General features: G+C 46.9%; 1 protein-coding gene across 1 annotated transcript; it reads right to left on the bottom strand.

Moving 5' to 3' along the window:
* Positions 1 to 1,190: 1,190 nt before the first annotated feature.
* On the bottom strand, positions 1,191 to 20,346 carry zc3h12b (zinc finger CCCH-type containing 12B). Its single transcript, XM_030793061.1, has 6 exons — positions 20,146 to 20,346; positions 14,195 to 15,090; positions 12,587 to 12,726; positions 10,975 to 11,209; positions 7,840 to 7,946; positions 1,191 to 2,641 (listed from the first exon to the last, which is right to left on the bottom strand). The coding sequence occupies exons 1-6, from the start codon at positions 20,344 to 20,346 to the stop codon at positions 1,191 to 1,193; spliced, it is 3,030 nt and encodes a 1,009-aa protein (XP_030648921.1).
* Positions 20,347 to 20,546: the final 200 nt, after the last annotated feature.

Below are 20,546 nucleotides of genomic sequence, written 5' to 3'. Positions count from 1 at the left end.
TGAACACCATCTTATTTGGCATTGTTTCAGCAGCTTATCACATCTTTAAAATGGCTTCATTCAAACCGTACGCTTGTGTGACAGCGTGAGAGCAGAGAAAGGCTTTGGCTTTGCCCTACGTCCTGTCTCTCGACCGTCCACAGGAAAGCCTCGAAACCAAGAGCAAAACAGGTCATTCCCAATATTAATAATGCTCTAAATTAAACAGGTCACTCTGAATATTAAGAATGCTCTAAGTTAAACAGAGCCAATCATCTGTACAACTACAGAGAGAAGATTCACAGAAGTCTGCTGCACACGCGTGTGGTGAGGTCGCTCCTACGTAAGGCCATGGATATTGATAATGTGAGGTACGCATGCGTCCTGCTCCTCTCTCTCAAAGATTCATTTCACACAGAAATAACAACATCACAAAATATATACACATGTGCAAGTGAAAACACATCACACACAACATAGGCTGTGTGTGTGTGTGTGTGTGTGTGTTTATGTGATCACTTTTCGTTAGTGTTTCACCACAAAGGCTGTTTCTCTGACAAGAATAAAAAATAAATCAATCGACACACTCTTCTCAAGACCGAAGCTCGTCGGCTGGTCTGATTTGGAATCTACAGCGCTTGCCTTGCCTCCTCTGACCACAAAACCGCCTGCTTTTCTGACGTCCATCAATTCCCACGAGCTCTGACAAGCTTCAGTTGGACACAAACCGTTTTCAGGGTTTCTGCGTAGCCAGACTCTGGTTTCGTCATGACGCTGGACTAGAGAGTTTGTGCTAAACATCCAGTGAGACAAAGTGCTCACATGGCTTCACTAAAGACTCAAATTCTCTCTAATGCAGTGGTCAACACTAGTCATGCTCACAATCATGAAATAACCATTCATTAATGTTCATTAAAGGCAGCAAAGTTACTGGCAACCAATGTTTAGTGTAGTTGGTGTATTCTCTCATTACTGCCGCAGTTTCACTAGTGTGAATGTTTAGTGTAGTTGGTGTATTCTCTAGTTTCACTAGCTCCACAAGCAGCACTCTGAGACAGTCAAATGTCTCCTCGTTTGAACAATATAAAAAGTTGTTTTTTCCTTTCCAACTCTTCCCAAACCTAAATGACCTGCAACGGTTTCCAGTCGACCGCCTCTCTAATTCCTGCTCTGCCCTGCACTGGTTTTCTGACCAAACTCTGACCATGCCTTCAGTGGCATGACCTGAGTTTGGTCACGATGACTGCAGCCAGCTGCTGGGGATCGGTCATGTGTGGGTTCTTCTCCATCACTGAGTGGACCACATTGGCAGGGAAGATGTTGCAGAGGTTGCGGTAAGTTTGGTACTGGTGTTCTGGGATCGGGTGCCGTTCGTCGGCCGACGCAGCCTGCAGCGAGGGGGGGTCCCACGGCGACCTCCAAATCTGCTCCATTTTTTCAGGCATGCTACGCACCATCACTCTCTCACAGCAGGGCATGAGGCCTCCGGTCAGCCCGTAACCACCGTAGCCGTACGGCTCGCCGGCGCAGGGCAGCGGGTCCCAGCTGGCGTGCTGCTCCCGGCACAGCGGCGGCCGGCGCTGACGCAGAGGGTTGCTCTCGTACAGCCGGGAGTCCGAGATGCTGTCCATGCGAGTCATGCCGAGCGACCGGCCCGGCTGGGCCGGCCCTGACGACGGTAAAATGTTTTGGGGCAGTGGGGGGTAGTCACCGGGGCAACTGGAGCGAGCCCCCACCACTGGGTGCTGCGAGTGAGGCACCAGATGGGCAGAGGACTGTTTTCGGGGGCCCGGTTTTGGCTCATCGGAACCATAACTCTGTACGCGCGTCAGTGCTTCGTGATGGAAGCCGTGCACAAAGGCCTGCAGGCGTGTCTGCGCAGGCGACTGCGGCTGCGCAGGTCCCTTCAGGCTGTCATCCAGGCTACCTTCCATGGAGCTAAGGTAGAGTTCACCTCCATACGAAGAGAAGGAATCTGAGGAGTGGCTCCGTCCTGGTTCTGGGCACAGGCTGGCAGTGCGAGCGCCATAGGGAGTCGGTTCAGCCTGCTCCAGACTGCAGAAGCTGTCCAAGCCCTGCATGCTGCCAAGGCTGAGGGTGGAGAAGTCGCTGAGCATGGAGTAGTACCCGTGGTCACTGACGGAGTCATATTTCGGGAAGGGTTCGCCGTAAGCCACAGACGCGCCCTGGCTGTTGGTGACGAGAATCGGAGGGTACTGAACGCTGCCCGCGTGCTCCAGAGAGCTGTGGGTGAAGTGCATGGAGCCGGGCACGGGACTGCTGGCCGAGCGCGTGTTGAGGGCGCCTGCCGCGTGGCTCTTGGGCGGCGGCATGGTCGGCACGCTGAGAGCGGACACGAGCGAGGGCACGGAGTTTGCCTCCGCCTTCCGCGCTTGACACAGCCTCTCCTCCTGCTCACATGCCACTGAACGGATGCTGGGGTCCGACTGGCGTTTGGGGGCGACGCGTTTGGCCTCCGAACTGACGTCTCCCTTGGCAGAGCTCGATGAGGTGCCACATTTGGCCAGCGCGCCCTCACTCATCGTCTTCACGGCAGAAAGTTTGGCAAAGGCTCGCAGCTCATCTGCCACCGACCGCTGCGGCTGATTGGCTCGTTCAGGATGGTAGTACTTACACTTGTGGCCATACGTGCACTTCTTCCCTATAAAGACACAGAGGAAGACCAATGTCATTCATCATGTCTTTACCACTACTAAGCCAAAAAAACATTTCAATGACACCAGCATTTACTCTGATCTCACCAGCCAAAATATTTATGTAAACCAGTGTTATGCAAATCAGTGTTACATAGACCAGTGCTACACAAACCGTTGGTACACTAATCAGTGTTACACAAACCACTGATACTCCTGGAGACATGACACATGTCAGATCTCTCCCTACTCACAATCCTGATTAAACCAATCAGACAATTGTCATGCGCACCATCAGTTTAAGCAGGAGTTAGAGCTGCAGGCCTGTTAGAGCTGCAGGCCTGTTAGAGCTGCAGGCCTGTAAGAGCTGTAGGTGTGTCAGAGCTGTAGGTGTGTCAGAGCTGTGTGTGTGTCAGAGCTGTAGGTGTGTCAGAGCTGTAGGTGTGTCAGAGCTGTGTGTGTGTGTTAGAGCTGTGTGTGTGTCAGAGCTGTAGGTGTGTCAGAGCTGTAGGTGTGTCAGAGCTGTAGGTGTGTCAGAGCTGTAGGTGTGTCAGAGCTGTGTGTGTGTCAGAGCTGTAGGTGTGTCAGAGCTGTAGGTGTGTCAGAGCTGTGTGTGTGTTAGAGCTGTGTGTGTGTCAGAGCTGTAGGTGTGTCAGAGCTGTGTGTGTGTTAGAGCTGTAGGTGTGTCAGAGCTGTGTGTGTGTCAGAGCTGTAGGTGTGTCAGAGCTGTGTGTGTGTGTCAGAGCTGTAGGTGTGTCAGAGCTGTAGGTGTGTCAGAGCTGTAGGTGTGTGTCAGAGCTGTAGGTGTGTCAGAGCTGTGTGTGTGTTAGAGTTGTAGGTGTGTCAGAGCTGTAGGTGTGTCAGAGCTGTAGGTGTGATAGAGCTGTGTGTGTGTCAGAGCTGTAGGTGTGTGTCAGAGCTGTAGGTGTGTGTCAGAGCTGTAGGTGTGTCAGAGCTGTAGGTGTGTGTCAGAGCTGTGTGTGTGTCAGAGCTGTAGGTGTGTCAGAGCTGTAGGTGTGTCAGAGCTGTAGGTGTGTCAGAGCTGTGTGTGTGTCAGAGCTGTGGGTGTGTCAGAGCTGTAGGTGTGATAGAGCTGTAGGTGTGTCAGAGCTGTGTGTGTGTTAGAGCTGTGTGTGTGTCAGAGCTGTAGGTGTGTCAGAGCTGTGTGTGTGTCAGAGCTGTAGGTGTGTCAGAGCTGTGTGTGTGTCAGAGCTGTAGGTGTGTCAGAGCTGTGTGTGTGTCAGAGCTGTGTGTGTGTCAGAGCTGTAGGTGTGTCAGAGCTGTAGGTGTGTCAGAGCTGTAGGTGTGTCAGAGCTGTAGGTGTGTCAGAGCTGTGTGTGTCAGAGCTGTGGGTGTGTCAGAGCTGTAGGTGTGATAGAGCTGTAGGTGTGTCAGAGCTGTGTGTGTGTTAGAGCTGTGTGTGTGTCAGAGCTGTAGGTGTGTCAGAGCTGTGTGTGTGTTAGAGCTGTAGGTGTGTCAGAGCTGTAGGTGTGTCAGAGCTGTAGGTGTGTCAGAGCTGTGTGTGTGTCAGAGCTGTAGGTGTGTGTCAGAGCTGTGTGTGTGTGAGAGCTGTAGGTGTGTTAGAGCTGTAGGTGTGTCAGAGCTGTAGGTGTGTCAGAGCTGTGTGTGTGTGAGAGCTGTAGGTGTGTTAGAGCTGTAGGTGTGTCAGAGCTGTGTGTGTGTTAGAGCTGTGTGTGTGTCAGAGCTGTAGGTGTGTCAGAGCTGTAGGTGTGTCAGAGCTGTAGGTGTGTCAGAGCTGTAGGTGTGTTAGAGCTGTGTGTGTGTCAGAGCTGTAGGTGTGTCAGAGCTGTGTGTGTGTCAGAGCTGTAGGTGTGTCAGAGCTGTGTGTGTGTGAGAGCTGTAGGTGTGTTAGAGCTGTGGGTGTGTCAGAGCTGTAGGTGTGTCAGAGCTGTGGGTGTGTCAGAGCTGTAGGTGTGTCAGAGCTGTGTGTGTGTCAGAGCTGTGTGTGTGTCAGAGCTGTGTGTGTGTCAGAGCTGTAGGTGTGTCAGAGCTGTAGGTGTGTCAGAGCTGTGTGTGTGTCAGAGCTGTGGGTGTGTTAGAGCTGTAGGTGTGTCAGAGCTGTGTGTGTGTCAGAGCTGTGTGTGTGTGAGAGCTGTAGGTGTGTCAGAGCTGTAGGTGTGTCAGAGCTGTGTGTGTGTGAGAGCTGTAGGTGTGTCAGAGCTGTAGGTGTGTCAGAGCTGTAGGTGTGTCAGAGCTGTAGGTGTGTCAGAGCTGTAGGTGTGTCAGAGCTGTGTGTGTGTTAGAGCTGCAGGTGTGTCAGAGCTGTGGGTGTGTCAGAGCTGTAGGTGTGATAGAGCTGTAGGTGTGTCAGAGCTGTGTGTGTGTTAGAGCTGTGTGTGTGTCAGAGCTGTAGGTGTGTCAGAGCTGTAGGTGTGTCAGAGCTGTGTGTGTGTTAGAGCTGCAGGTGTGTCAGAGCTGTGGGTGTGTCAGAGCTGTAGGTGTGATAGAGCTGTAGGTGTGTCAGAGCTGTGTGTGTGTTAGAGCTGTGTGTGTGTCAGAGCTGTAGGTGTGTCAGAGCTGTAGGTGTGTCAGAGCTGTGTGTGTGTTAGAGCTGTAGGTGTGTCAGAGCTGTGTGTGTGTCAGAGCTGTAGGTGTGTCAGAGCTGTAGGTGTGTGTCAGAGCTGTGTGTGTGTCAGAGCTGTAGGTGTGTCAGAGCTGTAGGTGTGTCAGAGCTGTGTGTGTGTCAGAGCTGTAGGTGTGTCAGAGCTGTGTGTGTGTTAGAGCTGTGTGTGTGTCAGAGCTGTAGGTGTGTCAGAGCTGTAGGTGTGTCAGAGCTGTGTGTGTGTTAGAGCTGTGTGTGTGTCAGAGCTGTAGGTGTGTCAGAGCTGTGTGTGTGTTAGAGCAGTAGGTGTGTCAGAGCTGTGTGTGTGTCAGAGCTGTAGGTGTGTCAGAGCTGTGTGTGTGTTAGAGCTGTAGGAGTGTCAGAGCTGTGTGTGTGTTAGAGCTGTAGGTGTGTTATTGCTGTAGGTGTGTCAGAGCTGTAGGTGTGTCAGAGCTGTAGGTGTGTCAGAGCTGTGGGTGTGTCAGAGCTGTAGGTGTGTCAGAGCTGTGTGTGTGTCAGAGCTGTAGGTGTGTCAGAGCTGTGTGTGTGTTAGAGCTGTAGGTGTGTCAGAGCTGTAGGTGTGTCAGAGCTGTAGGTGTGTCAGAGCTGTAGGTGTGTCAGAGCTGTGTGTGTGTCAGAGCTGTAGGTGTGTTAGAGCTGTAGGTGTGTCAGAGCTGTGGGTGTGTCAGAGCTGTAGGTGTGTTAGAGCTGTAGGTGTGTCAGAGCTGTAGGTGTGTCAGAGCTGTAGGTGTGTCAGAGCTGTGTGTGTGTTAGAGCTGTAGGTGTGATAGAGCTGTGTGTGTGTCAGAGCTGTAGGTGTGTTATTGCTGTAGGTGTGTCAGAGCTGTAGGTGTGTCAGAGCTGTAGGTGTGTCAGAGCTGTAGGTGTATCAGAGCTGTAGGTGTATCAGAGATGACACAGGATTCATTATAGGACATAGAACACCATACACTCCTTTACACTCCGTTCTTCTCTGTGCATTTCTTCACATTAATGAAGTGCCAAACTGTTCATCTGGACATGTCTTATATTTCCGCAGTTTGGTTTCTTCTGATTTTACCCATGTCACACCAACCAGCTTCATTCATACTGACAGGTCTTTTACCGTGACCAAACCCAACAGCAGTGACCAAGGATTCCTCCCACCACATCACTCTTTTACCCATGCACTGACAACACCGACACCCACACACACATACACACCCTCACACACTAACACACTCACACACTCACTCACACACATACTCACACACTCACCTGCCTTGTATGACACAGCTGAGGAGTCAGTTAAAAAAGTACTTATAAGATCCTAATATGGCAGAACCATGGACAAACTGTGTTGCCATTTTCTACATGTTCACTTCTCACACCTGAATCTCCTTTCAAACACAACCTCATGGAAAAGCAAAACCACAAAACAGTGTAGCACTGGGTGTTAATGGAGTGAATCAGTCACACACGGTGGTTCTGTAGGTGTACTGACCGTAACCAGTGGTGTGGATCAGTCACACACGGTGGTTCTGTAGGTGTACTGACCGTAACCAGTGGTGTGCATCAGTGACACACGGTGGTTCTGTAGGTGTACTGACCGTAACCAGTGGTGTGGATCAGTCACACACGGTGGTTCTGTAGGTGTACTGACCGTAACCAGTGGTGTGGATCAGTCACACACGGTGGTTCTGTAGGTGTACTGACCGTAACCAGTGGTGTGAATCAGTGACACACGGTGGTTCTGTAGGTGTACTGACCGTAACCAGTGGTGTGGATCAGTCACACACGGTGGTCCTGTAGGTGTACTGACCGTAACCAGTGGTGTGGATCAGTCACACACGGTGGTTCTGTAGGTGTACTGACCGTAACCAGTGGTGTGGATCAGTCACACACGGTGGTTCTGTAGGTGTACTGACCGTAACCAGTGGTGTGGATCAGTCACACACGGTGGTTCTGTAGGTGTACTGACCGTAACCAGTGGTGTGGATCAGTCACACACGGTGGTTCTGTAGGTGTACTGACCATAACCAGTGGTGTGGATCAGTCACACACGGTGGTTCTGTAGGTGTACTGACCGTAACCAGTGGTGTGGATCAGTCACACACGGTGGTTCTGTAGGTGTACTGACCATAACCAGTGGTGTGGATCAGTCACACACGGTGGTTCTGTAGGTGTACTGACCGTAACCAGTGGTGTGGATCAGTCACACACGGTGGTTCTGTAGGTGTACTGACCGTAACCAGTGGTGTGGATCAGTCACACACGGTGGTTCTGTAGGTGTACTGACCGTAACCAGTGGTGTGGATCAGTCACACACGGTGGTCCTGTAGGTGTACTGACCGTAACCAGTGGTGTGAATCAGTGACACGGTGGTTCTGTAGGTGTACTGACCGTAACCAGTGGTGTGGATCAGTCACACACGGTGGTTCTGTAGGTGTACTGACCGTAACCAGTGGTGTGGATCAGTCACACACGGTGGTTCTGTAGGTGTACTGACCGTAACCAGTGGTGTGGATCAGTCACACACGGTGGTTCTGTAGGTGTACTGACCGTAACCAGTGGTGTGAATCAGTCACACGGTGGTTCTGTAGGTGTACTGACCGTAACCAGTGGTGTGGATCAGTCACACAATGATTCTGTAGGTGTACTGACCGTAAGGACACGGCTGTTTTTTATGTTCTGGTACCACAGGACGCTTCCGCAGGAAGTTCTCCAAACTGGGCCCGTGTCTCCCCAACGGGTCGTCAGGTGGCATAAACCTGCCAATCAAAACCACAGTTTTACTATGTGCAAAACAATTATTTACTGATTCATCAAGAGTGTTTTTAGAGCTTTAATGGCCCAACGACAGTAATCATTTCACTGGGACTTTTCTGTTTCAAACCTCAACACCAGGAGAATCTCCTCTCCCCTTTACTACAGATATACTGTCTCTCTCCCCTTTACTACAGATATACTGTCTCTCTATCCATTCTCCCCTTTACTACAGATATACTGTCTCTCTCCCCTTTACTACAGACATACTGTCTCTCTCCCCTTTACTACAGATATACTGTCTCTCTCCCCTTTACTACAGATATACTGTCTCTCTCCCCTTTACTACAGACATACTGTCTCTCTCCCCTTTACTACAGATATACTGTCTCTCTATCCATTCTCCCCTTTACTACAGATATACTGTCTCTCTCCCCTTTACTACAGATATACTGTCTCTCTATCCATTCTCCCCTTTACTACAGACATACTGTCTCTCTATCCATTCTCCCCTTTACTACAGATATACTGTCTCTCTCCCCTTTACTACAGATATACTGTCTCTCTCCCCCCTTTACTACAGATATACTGTCTCTCTCCCCTTTACTACAGACATACTGTCTCTCTCCCCTTTACTACAGATATACTGTCTCTCTATCCATTCTCCCCTTTACTACAGATATACTGTCTCTCTATCCATTCTCCCCTTTACTACAGATATACTGTCTCTCTATCCATTCTCCCCTTTACTACAGATATACTGTCTCTCTCCCCTTTACTACAGATATACTGTCTCTCTCCCCTTTACTACAGATATACTGTCTCTCTCCCCTTTACTACAGATATACTGTCTCTCTCCCCTTTACTACAGATATACTGTCTCTCTCCCCTTTACTACAGACATACTGTCTCTCTCCCCTTTACTACAGATATACTGTCTCTCTCCCCTTTACTACAGATATACTGTCTCTCTATCCATTCTCCCCTTTACTACAGATATACTGTCTCTCTATCCATTCTCCCCTTTACTACAGACATACTGTCTCTCTCCCCTTTACTACAGATATACTGTCTCTCTATCCTTTACTACAGATATACTGTCTCTCTATCCATTCTCCCCTTTACAACAGATATACTGTCTCTCTCCCCTTTACTACAGATATACTGTCTCTCTCCCCTTTACTACAGATATACTGTCTCTCTCCCCTTTACTACAGACATACTGTCTCTCTCCCCTTTACTACAGATATACTGTCTATCTATCCATTCTCCCCTTTACTACAGATATACTGTCTCTCTATCCATTCTCCCCTTTACTACAGATATACTGTCTCTCTCCCCTTTACTACAGATATACTGTCTCTCTCCCCCCTTTACTACAGATATACTGTCTCTCTCCCCTTTACTACAGATATACTGTCTCTCTATCCATTCTCCCCTTTACTACAGATATACTGTCTCTCTCCCCTTTACTACAGATATACTGTCTCTCTATCCATTCTCCCCTTTACTACAGATATACTGTCTCTCTCCCCTTTACTACAGATATACTGTCTCTCTCCCCTTTACTACAGATATACTGTCTCTCTATCCATTCTCCCCTTTACTACAGATATACTGTCTCTCTATCCATTCTCCCCTTTACTACAGACATACTGTCTCTCTCCCCTTTACTACAGATATACTGTCTCTCTCCCCTTTACTACAGATATACTGTCTCTCTATCCATTCTCCCCTTTACTACAGATATACTGTCTCTCTCCCCTTTACTACAGATATACTGTCTCTCTCCCCTTTACTACAGATATACTGTCTCTCTATCCATTCTCCCCTTTACTACAGATATACTGTCTCTCTCCCCTTTACTACAGATATACTGTCTCTCTATCCATTCTCCCCTTTACTACAGATATACTGTCTCTCTATCCATTCTCCCCTTTACTACAGATATACTGTCTCTCTATCCATTCTCCCCTTTACTACAGATATACTGTCTCTCTCCCCTTTACTACAGATATACTGTCTCTCTCCCCTTTACTACAGATATACTGTCTCTCTCCCCTTTACTACAGATATACTGTCTCTCTATCCATTCTCCCCTTTACTACAGATATACTGTCTCTCTCCCCTTTACTACAGATATACTGTCTCTCTATCCATTCTCCCCTTTACTACAGATATACTGTCTCTCTATCCATTCTCCCCTTTACTACAGATATACTGTCTCTCTATCCATTCTCCCCTTTACTACAGATATACTGTCTCTCTCCCCTTTACTACAGATATACTGTCTCTCTCCCCTTTACTACAGATATACTGTCTCTCTATCCTTTACTACAGATATACTGTCTCTCTATCCATTCTCCCCTTTACTACAGATATACTGTCTCTCTATCCATTCTCCCCTTTACTACAGACATACTGTCTCTCTCCCCTTTACTACAGATATACTGTCTCTCTCCCCTTTACTACAGATATACTGTCTCTCTATCCTTTACTACAGATATACTGTCTCTCTATCCATTCTCCCCTTTACTACAGATATACTGTCTCTCTCCCCTTTACTACAGATATACTGTCTCTATCCATTCTCCCCTTTACTACAGATATACTGTCTCTCTCCCCTTTACTACTGATATACTGTCTCTCTCCCCTTCACTACAGATATACTGTCTCTCTCCCCTTTACTACAGATATACTGTCTCTCTATCCATTCTCCCCTTTACTACAGATATACTGTCTCTCTCCCCTTTACTACAGATATACTGTCTCTCTATCCATTCTCCCCTTTACTACAGATATACTGTCTCTCTCCCCTTTACTACAGATATACTGTCTCTCTCCCCTTTACTACAGATATACTGTCTCTCTATCCATTCTGCCAAAGATAACCAAACAGTCTCGTTTGAACAGGTCGTCAGGAGAAGTGAATGGGATACAGCAAATGAGAGTGTGAGAAAGACACTGACAAACAAGCAAAAAAAAAGAGAGGAACGAGAGAACCCGGTCACCGTGGTAACCATAACAGCATACTTGTCGTTGACGAAGCTGTACATCAGGAGGCGCTCCTCGATGAACTTCTTCCACTCTGGCTTCTCATTCTGCAAGTCGCGGTAGTTGTCGTTGGATACGATGATTCCGTCTGAGTCGCAGGCAAGTTTGACAATGAATCGGTCGTCATAGCAAACGACCCTACGACCCTGCACACGCCGAGACGGAGTGAACACAAGAATCTTCTCCTTCTCCAGTTTTCGCAAAATCTCCTGATCTGTTCAGACATAAGATACAGTCCATATGGTATCACTGTCTCTAATACACATATCACTGTCTCTAATACACACACATATACACATATATACACACATATACACATACACACACAAATACATATGCACACACAAATACATATACACACACACTAAAATCTCCTGATCTGTTCAGACATAAGATACAGTCCACATCATGTCACTGTCTCTAATACACATAAACACACTTGCACGTGCACACACACTTGCACACACATATACACGCACACATGCGTGCAAGCACACACACACACACACACACACACACACACACACACACACACACACACACACACACACACTAGAGCCCGACTGATATAGGATTTTTCAGATCGATACTGATTTCGATATTTGAGGATTTAAATATATGATAATGATATGTCGGCTGACGTAACATAAACCCATAACATAAACAAAGATTTACCCTAACATTTGTTATGTGTAGTTATTTAAGAGTCCTCACCAAGATAACATGACATAATGCAGTTTAAAAAGATAAACTTGCTTTATTGTCATAAATAGTACTTTGAACAAAAGTACAATAAAATATATTAAAGTTTTGATAAATAATGCAGTAAACTGATACAGTGACCGACAGTAAACACTGCTCTTGAATATATCTAATACTACATGACTGTCTGCAACGAGGGCTTAGCGACTTCACACCACACGTTTGAAAGAGAAGACAGATAACTTTGTTCGGCTACCAAGCCATGTTAGAGGCTTGTTCAGCTCACGTTTGCTGCTGTAAGCGATGTTTCCAGAGAATTTTTAGAAGTGACAAGGGAGAAATGACAGGACCGTTGTTTGTTTACTGGCTAGAACTGCCGCACTGTCTCATAAATAATCCTACAATCAAGTTTGTCAACAGCTGAGCCTACGTCACTGAACTACCGTAACGTTAAAGGTAATTTTGATGTTTGACTGACTGTACCGGCTTTCACGTTACTGCAGCAAAACCACACATGGCTGACATGAATGTCATAACATGGCTGAAGGATCCATCTTTTGTTTCTCCCTTTCTCTTTCATTGTCCTTTATCTGCCATTATAAGATACAGATTTATCTGCATTTAGCTTATATCAGCCGATAATATCGGCACGCCGATTAATCGGTCAGGCTCCAACACACACACACACACACACACACACACACACACAAAGAGCAGCAGCTGCACCTAAAATAGGTTGACTGTCTGTGACCACTTGTTTCACTTTACATGGACACACTAAAAAATGCAGTCATGGGTTTCCAGGATACACTAAGACTTTAAAACTTATATAAAAGTTTCACTGTCAAACACACACACACACACATATGTATATAAAAAGCAGTAACACCTGTGATCGGAGCATCAGGTCTGGACTGCTCTTTCCTCCAGGCTGGGACAAACACAGTGATGTCTTTGTGGCCTTTCTCCAAGAACCAATCAACAGCCAGCTGGATCCCCAAGCATGAGAAGACCTCTTTGTTTCCATGGCTACAAAACATTAAGATGAGTGAATTACTCACTCACACTACCCTGAGACTTGTGATGGCAAAAAAGACCAGGAAACAAGCGATGTAAAGAGCACTGGAATCAGGTCATTACTGGGAGAATCAAAGGCGAGAGAGGGTATGAAGGAGAGGGTCCTGCTGAAATCACTGATCTGATGGCTTTTCACAACTCCCCCATCTGAACCTGTTCTAAGAACCAGTTTTGATATGTTCCTGGTTTACAGACTTACGGGAGACAACGAACAGCTGAGTAGATGATGTGAAGGTACAAACTGACTCTGTCACTTCCACCCCCTTAAAACATCTCCACTGACAGAACAATGAACCCAACGCTGGGCCTGTCCCCTTACCCTCCAATGTTCTCAGTATAAATTAGATCAGTGGTCACCAAGACAACTGCTTATGTCCAATTTGTAAGAATACAGAATAACAGCGTTCAGGAAGTGACCACGTTAAGGGTCATGCATTTTCAGAGGGTTAGAACGGCATCCTCTCAAAGTCCTACTCTTTTCTACTGAGGATTTAAGATTTAACTGATGTCCTCATATACCGCTGAAATACGAAAAAAAAAAACAACAACAAAAAAAACAATACTGAAAAGCAAATGCACAGCCCTGAACACTACAGATTACTGATGTACTGAACACCACAGATTACTGATGTACTGAACAGGGCAGTTTCACTCCATTTGGCATTATGGCTCAGTGTAACCCTTCATCTTACCACTGGTGGATAAAAGCACTTGGATTTTTAGCGTTTTGTACTTTTACCAAAAAACCCTCATTTTCTCATGATCAAAATCTCAAAACACACTCATACTGGCTTACAGCATCATTAGCAGCCATGGCCGTGTGGAGGATGATTTTCCAATAAAACGATTTTTTTAAATGTCAAATGGGTAAAAAAAAAAAAAAAAAAAATACAAAACAGAACAGGGTTCTTGGACTGTTGTGTAATTGTGATCTAATTGGCTGTAACAGGAGGCGGGACAAAAAAGTAACTTTGAGTATAGGTCAACTAGACAAATGTCAAATGTCAGGCACTAATGTACTTACAGGGTTTCAAAATGTAAACAACAATAACAAAACACTAAGAAGTACTGGTCTACAAGTAAAATAAATCCAACTGATTTAAAAAATGTAACTGTCAAAATGGCCTCATATGTAAAATTCTTCTTTATTGAGAAAATGTCTACGGTAAAACATGAACATGCATCTTTAATGACAGACATGCGCTGGTACCGTAAACTTCAACCCTTTCACATTCTGAACAAACACCAAGATCTGTACGGTGAGTTTACAGCACGAGTGTGCTTTCAAATTCGGTTTAGTCACGTGTACAAGACACATATCTCAAGAATGCTGAGTTTGCTGGAGAAAACTATAATATAAAGTGACTGCGGTGCATATGCTAGATGTCAGTGCAAGAGTGCCCGTGCTCGTTCTGCCCACCTCATGGCCACGTTGGAGCCGTCTATGACAATGGGCCGAAGGTTGTCATAGCTGTCAGGAGTCTCCTCCTCCAGCGAAGCCTCTGGGCTGACCGCTTCCTTTAAACCAGCACCCCGCGGCACCAGGCTGGCTGTGCCCATGCACACCTGTCCCTCCAATTCACCTTTATTCCCCAGTCTCACCAGTTCAGCCAGTACATCATTAATCAGCGCACTGGACCCAAGTTTGCTCAGTACAGACTCCACCTGTTCTCCCGAGTAACCCAACTTCAGGGCAAAGTCCATCTTGGTCTGGTATTCTCGGTCACCAGTCTGGTGGGCGTGGCCAGTGTGGGGCTCACCGCGTGGCTGGGCGGGGCCAGCGTGGGGCTGTGGGTGTGTCTGAGGCTCATCCCCGCGCTGTAGCTCCTGCAGAGTGCTGCTCTGGCTGAAACTGGGTCGGTCCAGGCAGGGAGATCGACAAAGCTGCCGGTGTGGTTTGGTGGCCATGAGTGGGTCTCGCCTCCTCACGCCCCCTCCTGATGCAGCATTAACACCTCCTTCCGTGCTACCGCAGTGTGCCCGACCTTCCCCTTCACTCTCAGAGCTGCTGCCCTCCTCTTCCTCACCTTCATCATCATCTTCTTCCTCCTCTGGAGAGTCGGGGCCGGGGGCCGGGGTCGGGGTCTCGGGTTGGCCACACCCCCTTCGCTGCATCTTCAGGCGCTGCAGCATGGCGCATGCAGACGTCACCTGCGCCACGCCCCCCTGCAGCTCCAGCGCATGCTCTCTCACCTGCAGTACGGCGCAGCTCTCATACTCAATGGCTGCACGCAGAGAATGCAGACGACGTTGCAGCCACAAGGTCAAACGCTCACGGTGTCTGTGCACGGGCACAATCAGAGACACGATGTATTCCTGGGGAGAAGGGGAAGAAAATATTAAGGGGGTGAGAAAGAGGGGGAGAGAGAAGGTTACCGGAAAGGCAGAAAAAGAGAAAAAAGAGAGGAAATGAAATGACAGAATGGGGATTGAATGTGGCAAATGTCTAACAGTCTCTGATCTAGGGTCATTTTATGCCTTTCATGCCTGTAAAAAAAGACTTATATGGGCCGAGGGGAGCTGATTCCAGATCAGATCTCTTACCCTGAACAACAGTGTACCTGTGGGGCCAGATTACCTATAAATGATCATTTATCAAAATTACTGGATGGAACTGGGAGAGTGGGTAGAGGGAACTGGGAGAGTTGGGAGAGGGAACACAAGAGTTTTTCCTTTTGTCTCCTACATATGAGTGTCAAGCACAGGAAAAAGTGTTCATACACACACACACACAAACACACACATACACATACACACATACAGACACACATACACACACACACACACACACACACAGACACACACACACACTTCATGATCACACACCACAGAGGGACAGATGAGAAAAGAGGCCTGACTGGTCATGTCATACTGGGATATGCTGTTCTTATCCACCATCGCCGGCTGCTCAGTGCAATCTGCACATCAGTCTGTGTCTACAAGATTACTCAGAACATAATCTACTCCATCAGAGAGGAGACCAAAACAAGCCAACAGCTCTGTCATTAAACTGCACTGGGTTGAGCACCTGTTTGTGTCTAACGCAGGGCCTCTGCTGCAGCCGGCAACTGCCAAACAAAAGGCCATTCAACCCAAATTTATGGCCTCTGGACTCACAGCACCACTGTGTTTGAAGTCACGTAGCAGAATTAGCATCACCAAATGTCTTACTGCTCAAATCGCACACAACACACACGTCAGACTCAATGAGTCCTGGAGACAAGACTGCCGCTGGTTTTCAGTATGAAGTGTGCATAAGTGGCAACAGTGGTGTTGTTGCATGGGGGGGGGGGGGGTGAGAGAGAGAGAGAGAGAGAGAGAGAGAGAGAGGAGGGGGGGCAAATATCGCCATCCTGCATTGAGAGCCTCCCAACATCTCATGACACCCGTTGCCTAGCAACGCAGCCCTGTCATCAGCTAACTGCTTTTTAGCAGTCACGACTAACACAAAACACAGCTCAACCTTCTCTAAGCAGCTCTGGAAAATACAGGCACACTCCCAAACACACAGAGAGCTTAGACCAAATAATACAGGAGAAAACAAACAATGTTTATGTAATAGAGGGTCAGGCTACTGGTCAGTCACAGTTAAAGCAGTGACCAGTAACAGTTAAAGCAGTGGTCAATCACAGTTAAAGCAGAAACCAATAACAGTAAAAGCAGAGACCAATAACAGTTAAAGCAGTGGTCAGTTACAGTTAAAGCAGTGATCAGTTACAGTTAAAGCAGTGACCAGTTATAGTTAAAGCAGTGGTCAGTCACAGTTAAAGCAGTGACCAGTTACAGTTAAAGCAGTGGTCAGTCACCGTTAAAGCAGAGATCAGTTACAGTTAAAGCAGTGATCAGTTACAGTTAAAGCAGTGGTCAGTCACCGTTAAAGCAGTGGTCAGTCACAGTTAAAGCAGTAGTCAGTCACAGTTAAAGCAGTAGTCAGTCACAGTTAAAGCAGTGGTCAGTCACAGTTAAAGCAGTGGTCAGTCACAGTTAAAGCAGACACCAATAACAGTTAAAGCAGACACCAATAACAGTTAAAGCAGAGACCAGTAACAGTTAAAACAGTGATCAGTAACAGTTAAAGCAGTGATCAGTTACAGTTAAAGCAGTGGTCAGTCACCGTTAAAGCAGTGATCAGTCACCGTTAAAGCAGAGATCAGTTACAGTTAAAGCAGTGGTCAGTCACCGTTAAAGCAGAGATCAGTAACAGTTAAAGCAGTGGTCAGTCACAGTTAAAGCAGTGATCAGTAACAGTTAAAGCAGTGGTCAGTTACAGTTAAAGCAGTGGTCAGTTACAGTTAAAGCAGTGATCAGTTACAGTTAAAGCAGTGGTCAGTCACCGTTAAAGCAGTGATCAGTAACAGTTAAAGCAGAGACCAGTAACAGTTAAAGCAGTGATCAGTTACAGTTAAAGCAGTGGTCAGTCACAGTTAAAGCAGTGGTCAGTCACAGTTAAAGCAGTGGTCAGTCACAGTTAAAGCAGTGATCAGTTACAGTTAAAGCAGTGATCAGTCACAGTTAAAGCAGTGATCAGTCACAGTTAAAGCAGTGGTCAGTCACAGTTAAAGCAGTGGTCAGTAACAAATAAAGCAGTGATCAATCGCAGTTAAAGCAGTGACCAGTAATGATTAAAACAGTGACCAACAAAGGTTAAATCAGTAATCAGTCAAAGTTAAAGCAATGATCAGTCACAGTTAAAGCAGTGCTCAATTTAAGGGTTGGGTGTCAGAGAAGAACACAACTGTCAGTAGTTAAAGAGTCAGAGAGACAAGCTGCTGTGAACAATTCCTGGCCAAACTAGTCAGGTCTGAGGCTCCCACTGAACTGGTCATGCTCGTTACAGCTGCTTACAATCTTTTTGCCCTCAAAGATTCCCAGATTACACAAACTCAGAGAATACGCACCCCCGCCCACCCCCTGCAAAAAATGAAAGCAGCCAGAGGTAGTGGAGAGGGCTATGTCAGAGAGACAGGGCAGAAATGAACTCCTATTAACACAACAGTGGAAATAACAGGCTCTTTTCCTTTGCCCCTCCCTTCCTCTCTCTTCACCCCCCTCCTTCTCTGCATCTCTCTCTCTCCCTCCCTCTCTCTCTCTCTCTCTCTCTCTCCCCCTCCCTTTCTCTCTCTCTCTGCAGATGTGAAATCCCTGAATAAGGGACTTCCCTTACAGCGTGACAGAGGTGCTGCTCTGAGTCGTGACACAGGAGCTCAGCTGCACTGAGACATCACTGCACTGATCTGGAGTCAGTCTGGCTTTACACATCACTGCCTCTGTGAGACACCTGCCTCTGTGAGTGTGAGTGTGTGTGTGTGTGAGTGTGAGTGTGTGTGTGTGTGTGTGTGTGTGTGAGTGTGTGTGTGAGTGTGTGTGTGTGAGTGTGTGTGTGAGTGTGTGTGTGTGAGTGTGTGTGTGTGTTTGTGTGTGTGTGTGTTTGTGTGTGTGTGTGTGAGTGTGTGTGTGAGTGTGTGAGTGTGTGAGTGTGTGAGTGAGTGTGAGTGTGTGTGTGTGTGTGTGTGTGTGTGTGTGTGTGTGTGTGAAGTGAGAATATTTAGGGCTGTGTTCCTTAGGTGAGGCTTTTACTGTTGAGCTTGGAGTCCACTCCTCCCCAGAGGAAGAGAGAGGAAAAGATGGTGTTTCATTATCTCTCCAAATGAGGGGCACCTCAGAGCAGACCCCGTCCCCATCACAGACTACTCTTCACTTTACTTTGCTTTAAATGCTATACCTCAATACTTTACTCTAATTTAAGTACTGCACTTCAATACTTTACTTCAATACACTCTACTCTAAATGCTTTACTCTACTGCACTCTACTTTAAATGCTCTTCTTGCTGACAAAATGCCTCTTTATGTTACGGGCTATTTCTCAAACATAGCTGTCAGCAAAACACCCAGGATTTACATTTACGAATCGTCCTAATGATAGAAAATGCCTGGTCCTTGTTTTTTTTTTTGTTTTGTTTTTTCTTACATCTATGCCACAGTTTTGGTCACACAGCCAATGAACTTTCCCAGTTTTTATCACCTCCTCCCAGAGGGAAAGGTCAGATATTCCCACATATTATCCTGCACTTCAAAGGTGTGTGTGTGTGTGGTGGGGGGGGGGGGGGGCAAAACAAACTATTCTCCTCATCTTAATCTCCATTCTGTTGTCCTGAAATCTCCCATTTCTCTGGAGTTCTCCCATCAGTTTTTCCTCTTATCCCCTCTTTTTCTCTCCTGTTCCTCTATTACTACATGTCTTCTCTCTCATCACCTCCTCCACACACAGGCAGACACCCAGCAAGGCCACCACGCTCTCTCTCTCTCTCACCACACTCACACAAGCACACGTTTATGTCAGTTCGTCTCATAGCAACAAGTGGAGTCTGTCCCTTGGCAGAGCTCTGTGACTAGCCACTCGTTAGGCTCTGTGGTGCAGCTCCAAGCTCAGGCCGTCTGTCTACAGCCACTGAAATTAATGTTTTATTGTGTGAAGCTATGACACTCCAATTAAGCAGGGTGACAAGCGCACACACACACATGAACACACACACGCACACAAACAAGCCCAAAATCACTCAACACCAACAGCATGGGTTTAGTTCTAGCTGGGAAAATCAACTAGCTCTGGCGAGAGGCCCCAGATGCAAGACACAAAGTTGCTTGGAGATTAAAACAGAAGGCAGATGAAACTCTAGGTTACGTCTCCATCGTTCTTATATACAAGTGCAGTGAACGTCTTTGCCCTGTGTGGTTGGACAAGATTTATATTTTGAAACTCTCCTAGGTGGCTTGTTTGATATGTAGCTGCACTGTGACACGACCTTGCTCTCCCTGCCCCATGTCTGAATGTTATCTTCTCATAAATTCAGATGGAGATTCGAGTACGTTTTAGTCCAAAGCCAAAGACGTCCTACAGCTTTCACAGAGAATTACCTTAACTTGCTGTGCAATTTTATTATGCGAGGTTTACAAACACATTGCACATTTGAACTTCACAAAGCTACACATACGTGCACAGATCGTACGTGGAAACGTTAAAATCACGATGCACTGTCTCTATGGATAGCGTCTTCCCAGCAAAACAGGGGTAGAGCGCGAGTCGTGAGCACCGGTTACCTGCATAATTCGGTAAACAAATCAGGGAAAAATCTCAGTGCTCCACAGTGACGACAGAACACCTATCTACAGGGCCCCCCAGCTATTAATGACATTTTTTGTTGAAGTAGCCAATGACCATTTATAAAGATAAATACATAGTTAGCTCGCCACTGAGATGTTGAAATCATGGGTTAGCTGCTCAAGCTACGTGAGCTAGCTTATCTGGCTAACAGGCTACTATAAGACTGGGAGTCCAACCGTAAAATGAGTTTGAGATAAACATTCACTTACTTTAGCTTTAGCACAATCGTCTTCCTCACCATCCTGGATATTTACAGTGATACTGAGGCTGCTGTTGGTTGCATTGGTGTTGTCGCAGTTTGACTCAGCGGAGCTGCAGCTGACCCTTACCCGGAAAACACGCTCGATATGCGGGATGGAGCGCTGTAGCAAGGGGCCTGCACTTGCGGGCACTGTCAGCTCCAAAACCATTTATTATAGTAATTTAAGGGACCGGCGATGACAAGGCGCTCCGACAAAGTAAAAGACTTTCTCTACTGTCTTGTTTCATGAGTAGAATACTGAGAAAAATAACGGTATATAAAAGTTTTCATATTCCCCGAACATAACGGCAAACAAACAGCACTGGCTAAATATCGCCCATCATCTCCTCCTTTCATCACCCTTGCTGC

Source organism: Chanos chanos, chromosome 15 (genome assembly GCF_902362185.1).
Source record: "Chanos chanos chromosome 15, fChaCha1.1, whole genome shotgun sequence".
Lineage (NCBI taxonomy): Eukaryota > Metazoa > Chordata > Actinopteri > Gonorynchiformes > Chanidae > Chanos > Chanos chanos.
This window is presented reverse-complemented; position numbering and strand designations above follow the sequence as displayed.

Bases quoted from the DNA above. Each gene is read 5' to 3' on its own strand.
- zc3h12b (XM_030793061.1), bottom strand. From the start codon at position 20,346: ATGGTTTTGGAGCTGACAGTGCCCGCAAGTGCAGGCCCCTTGCTACAG. The intron at 15,091-20,145 runs GTAAGTGAATGT...CCTTCTCCCCAG, and splicing joins ACGATTGTGCTAAAGCTAAA to GAATACATCGTGTCTCTGAT. The intron at 12,727-14,194 runs GTGGGCAGAACG...AATGTTTTGTAG, and splicing joins GGCTCCAACGTGGCCATGAG to CCATGGAAACAAAGAGGTCT.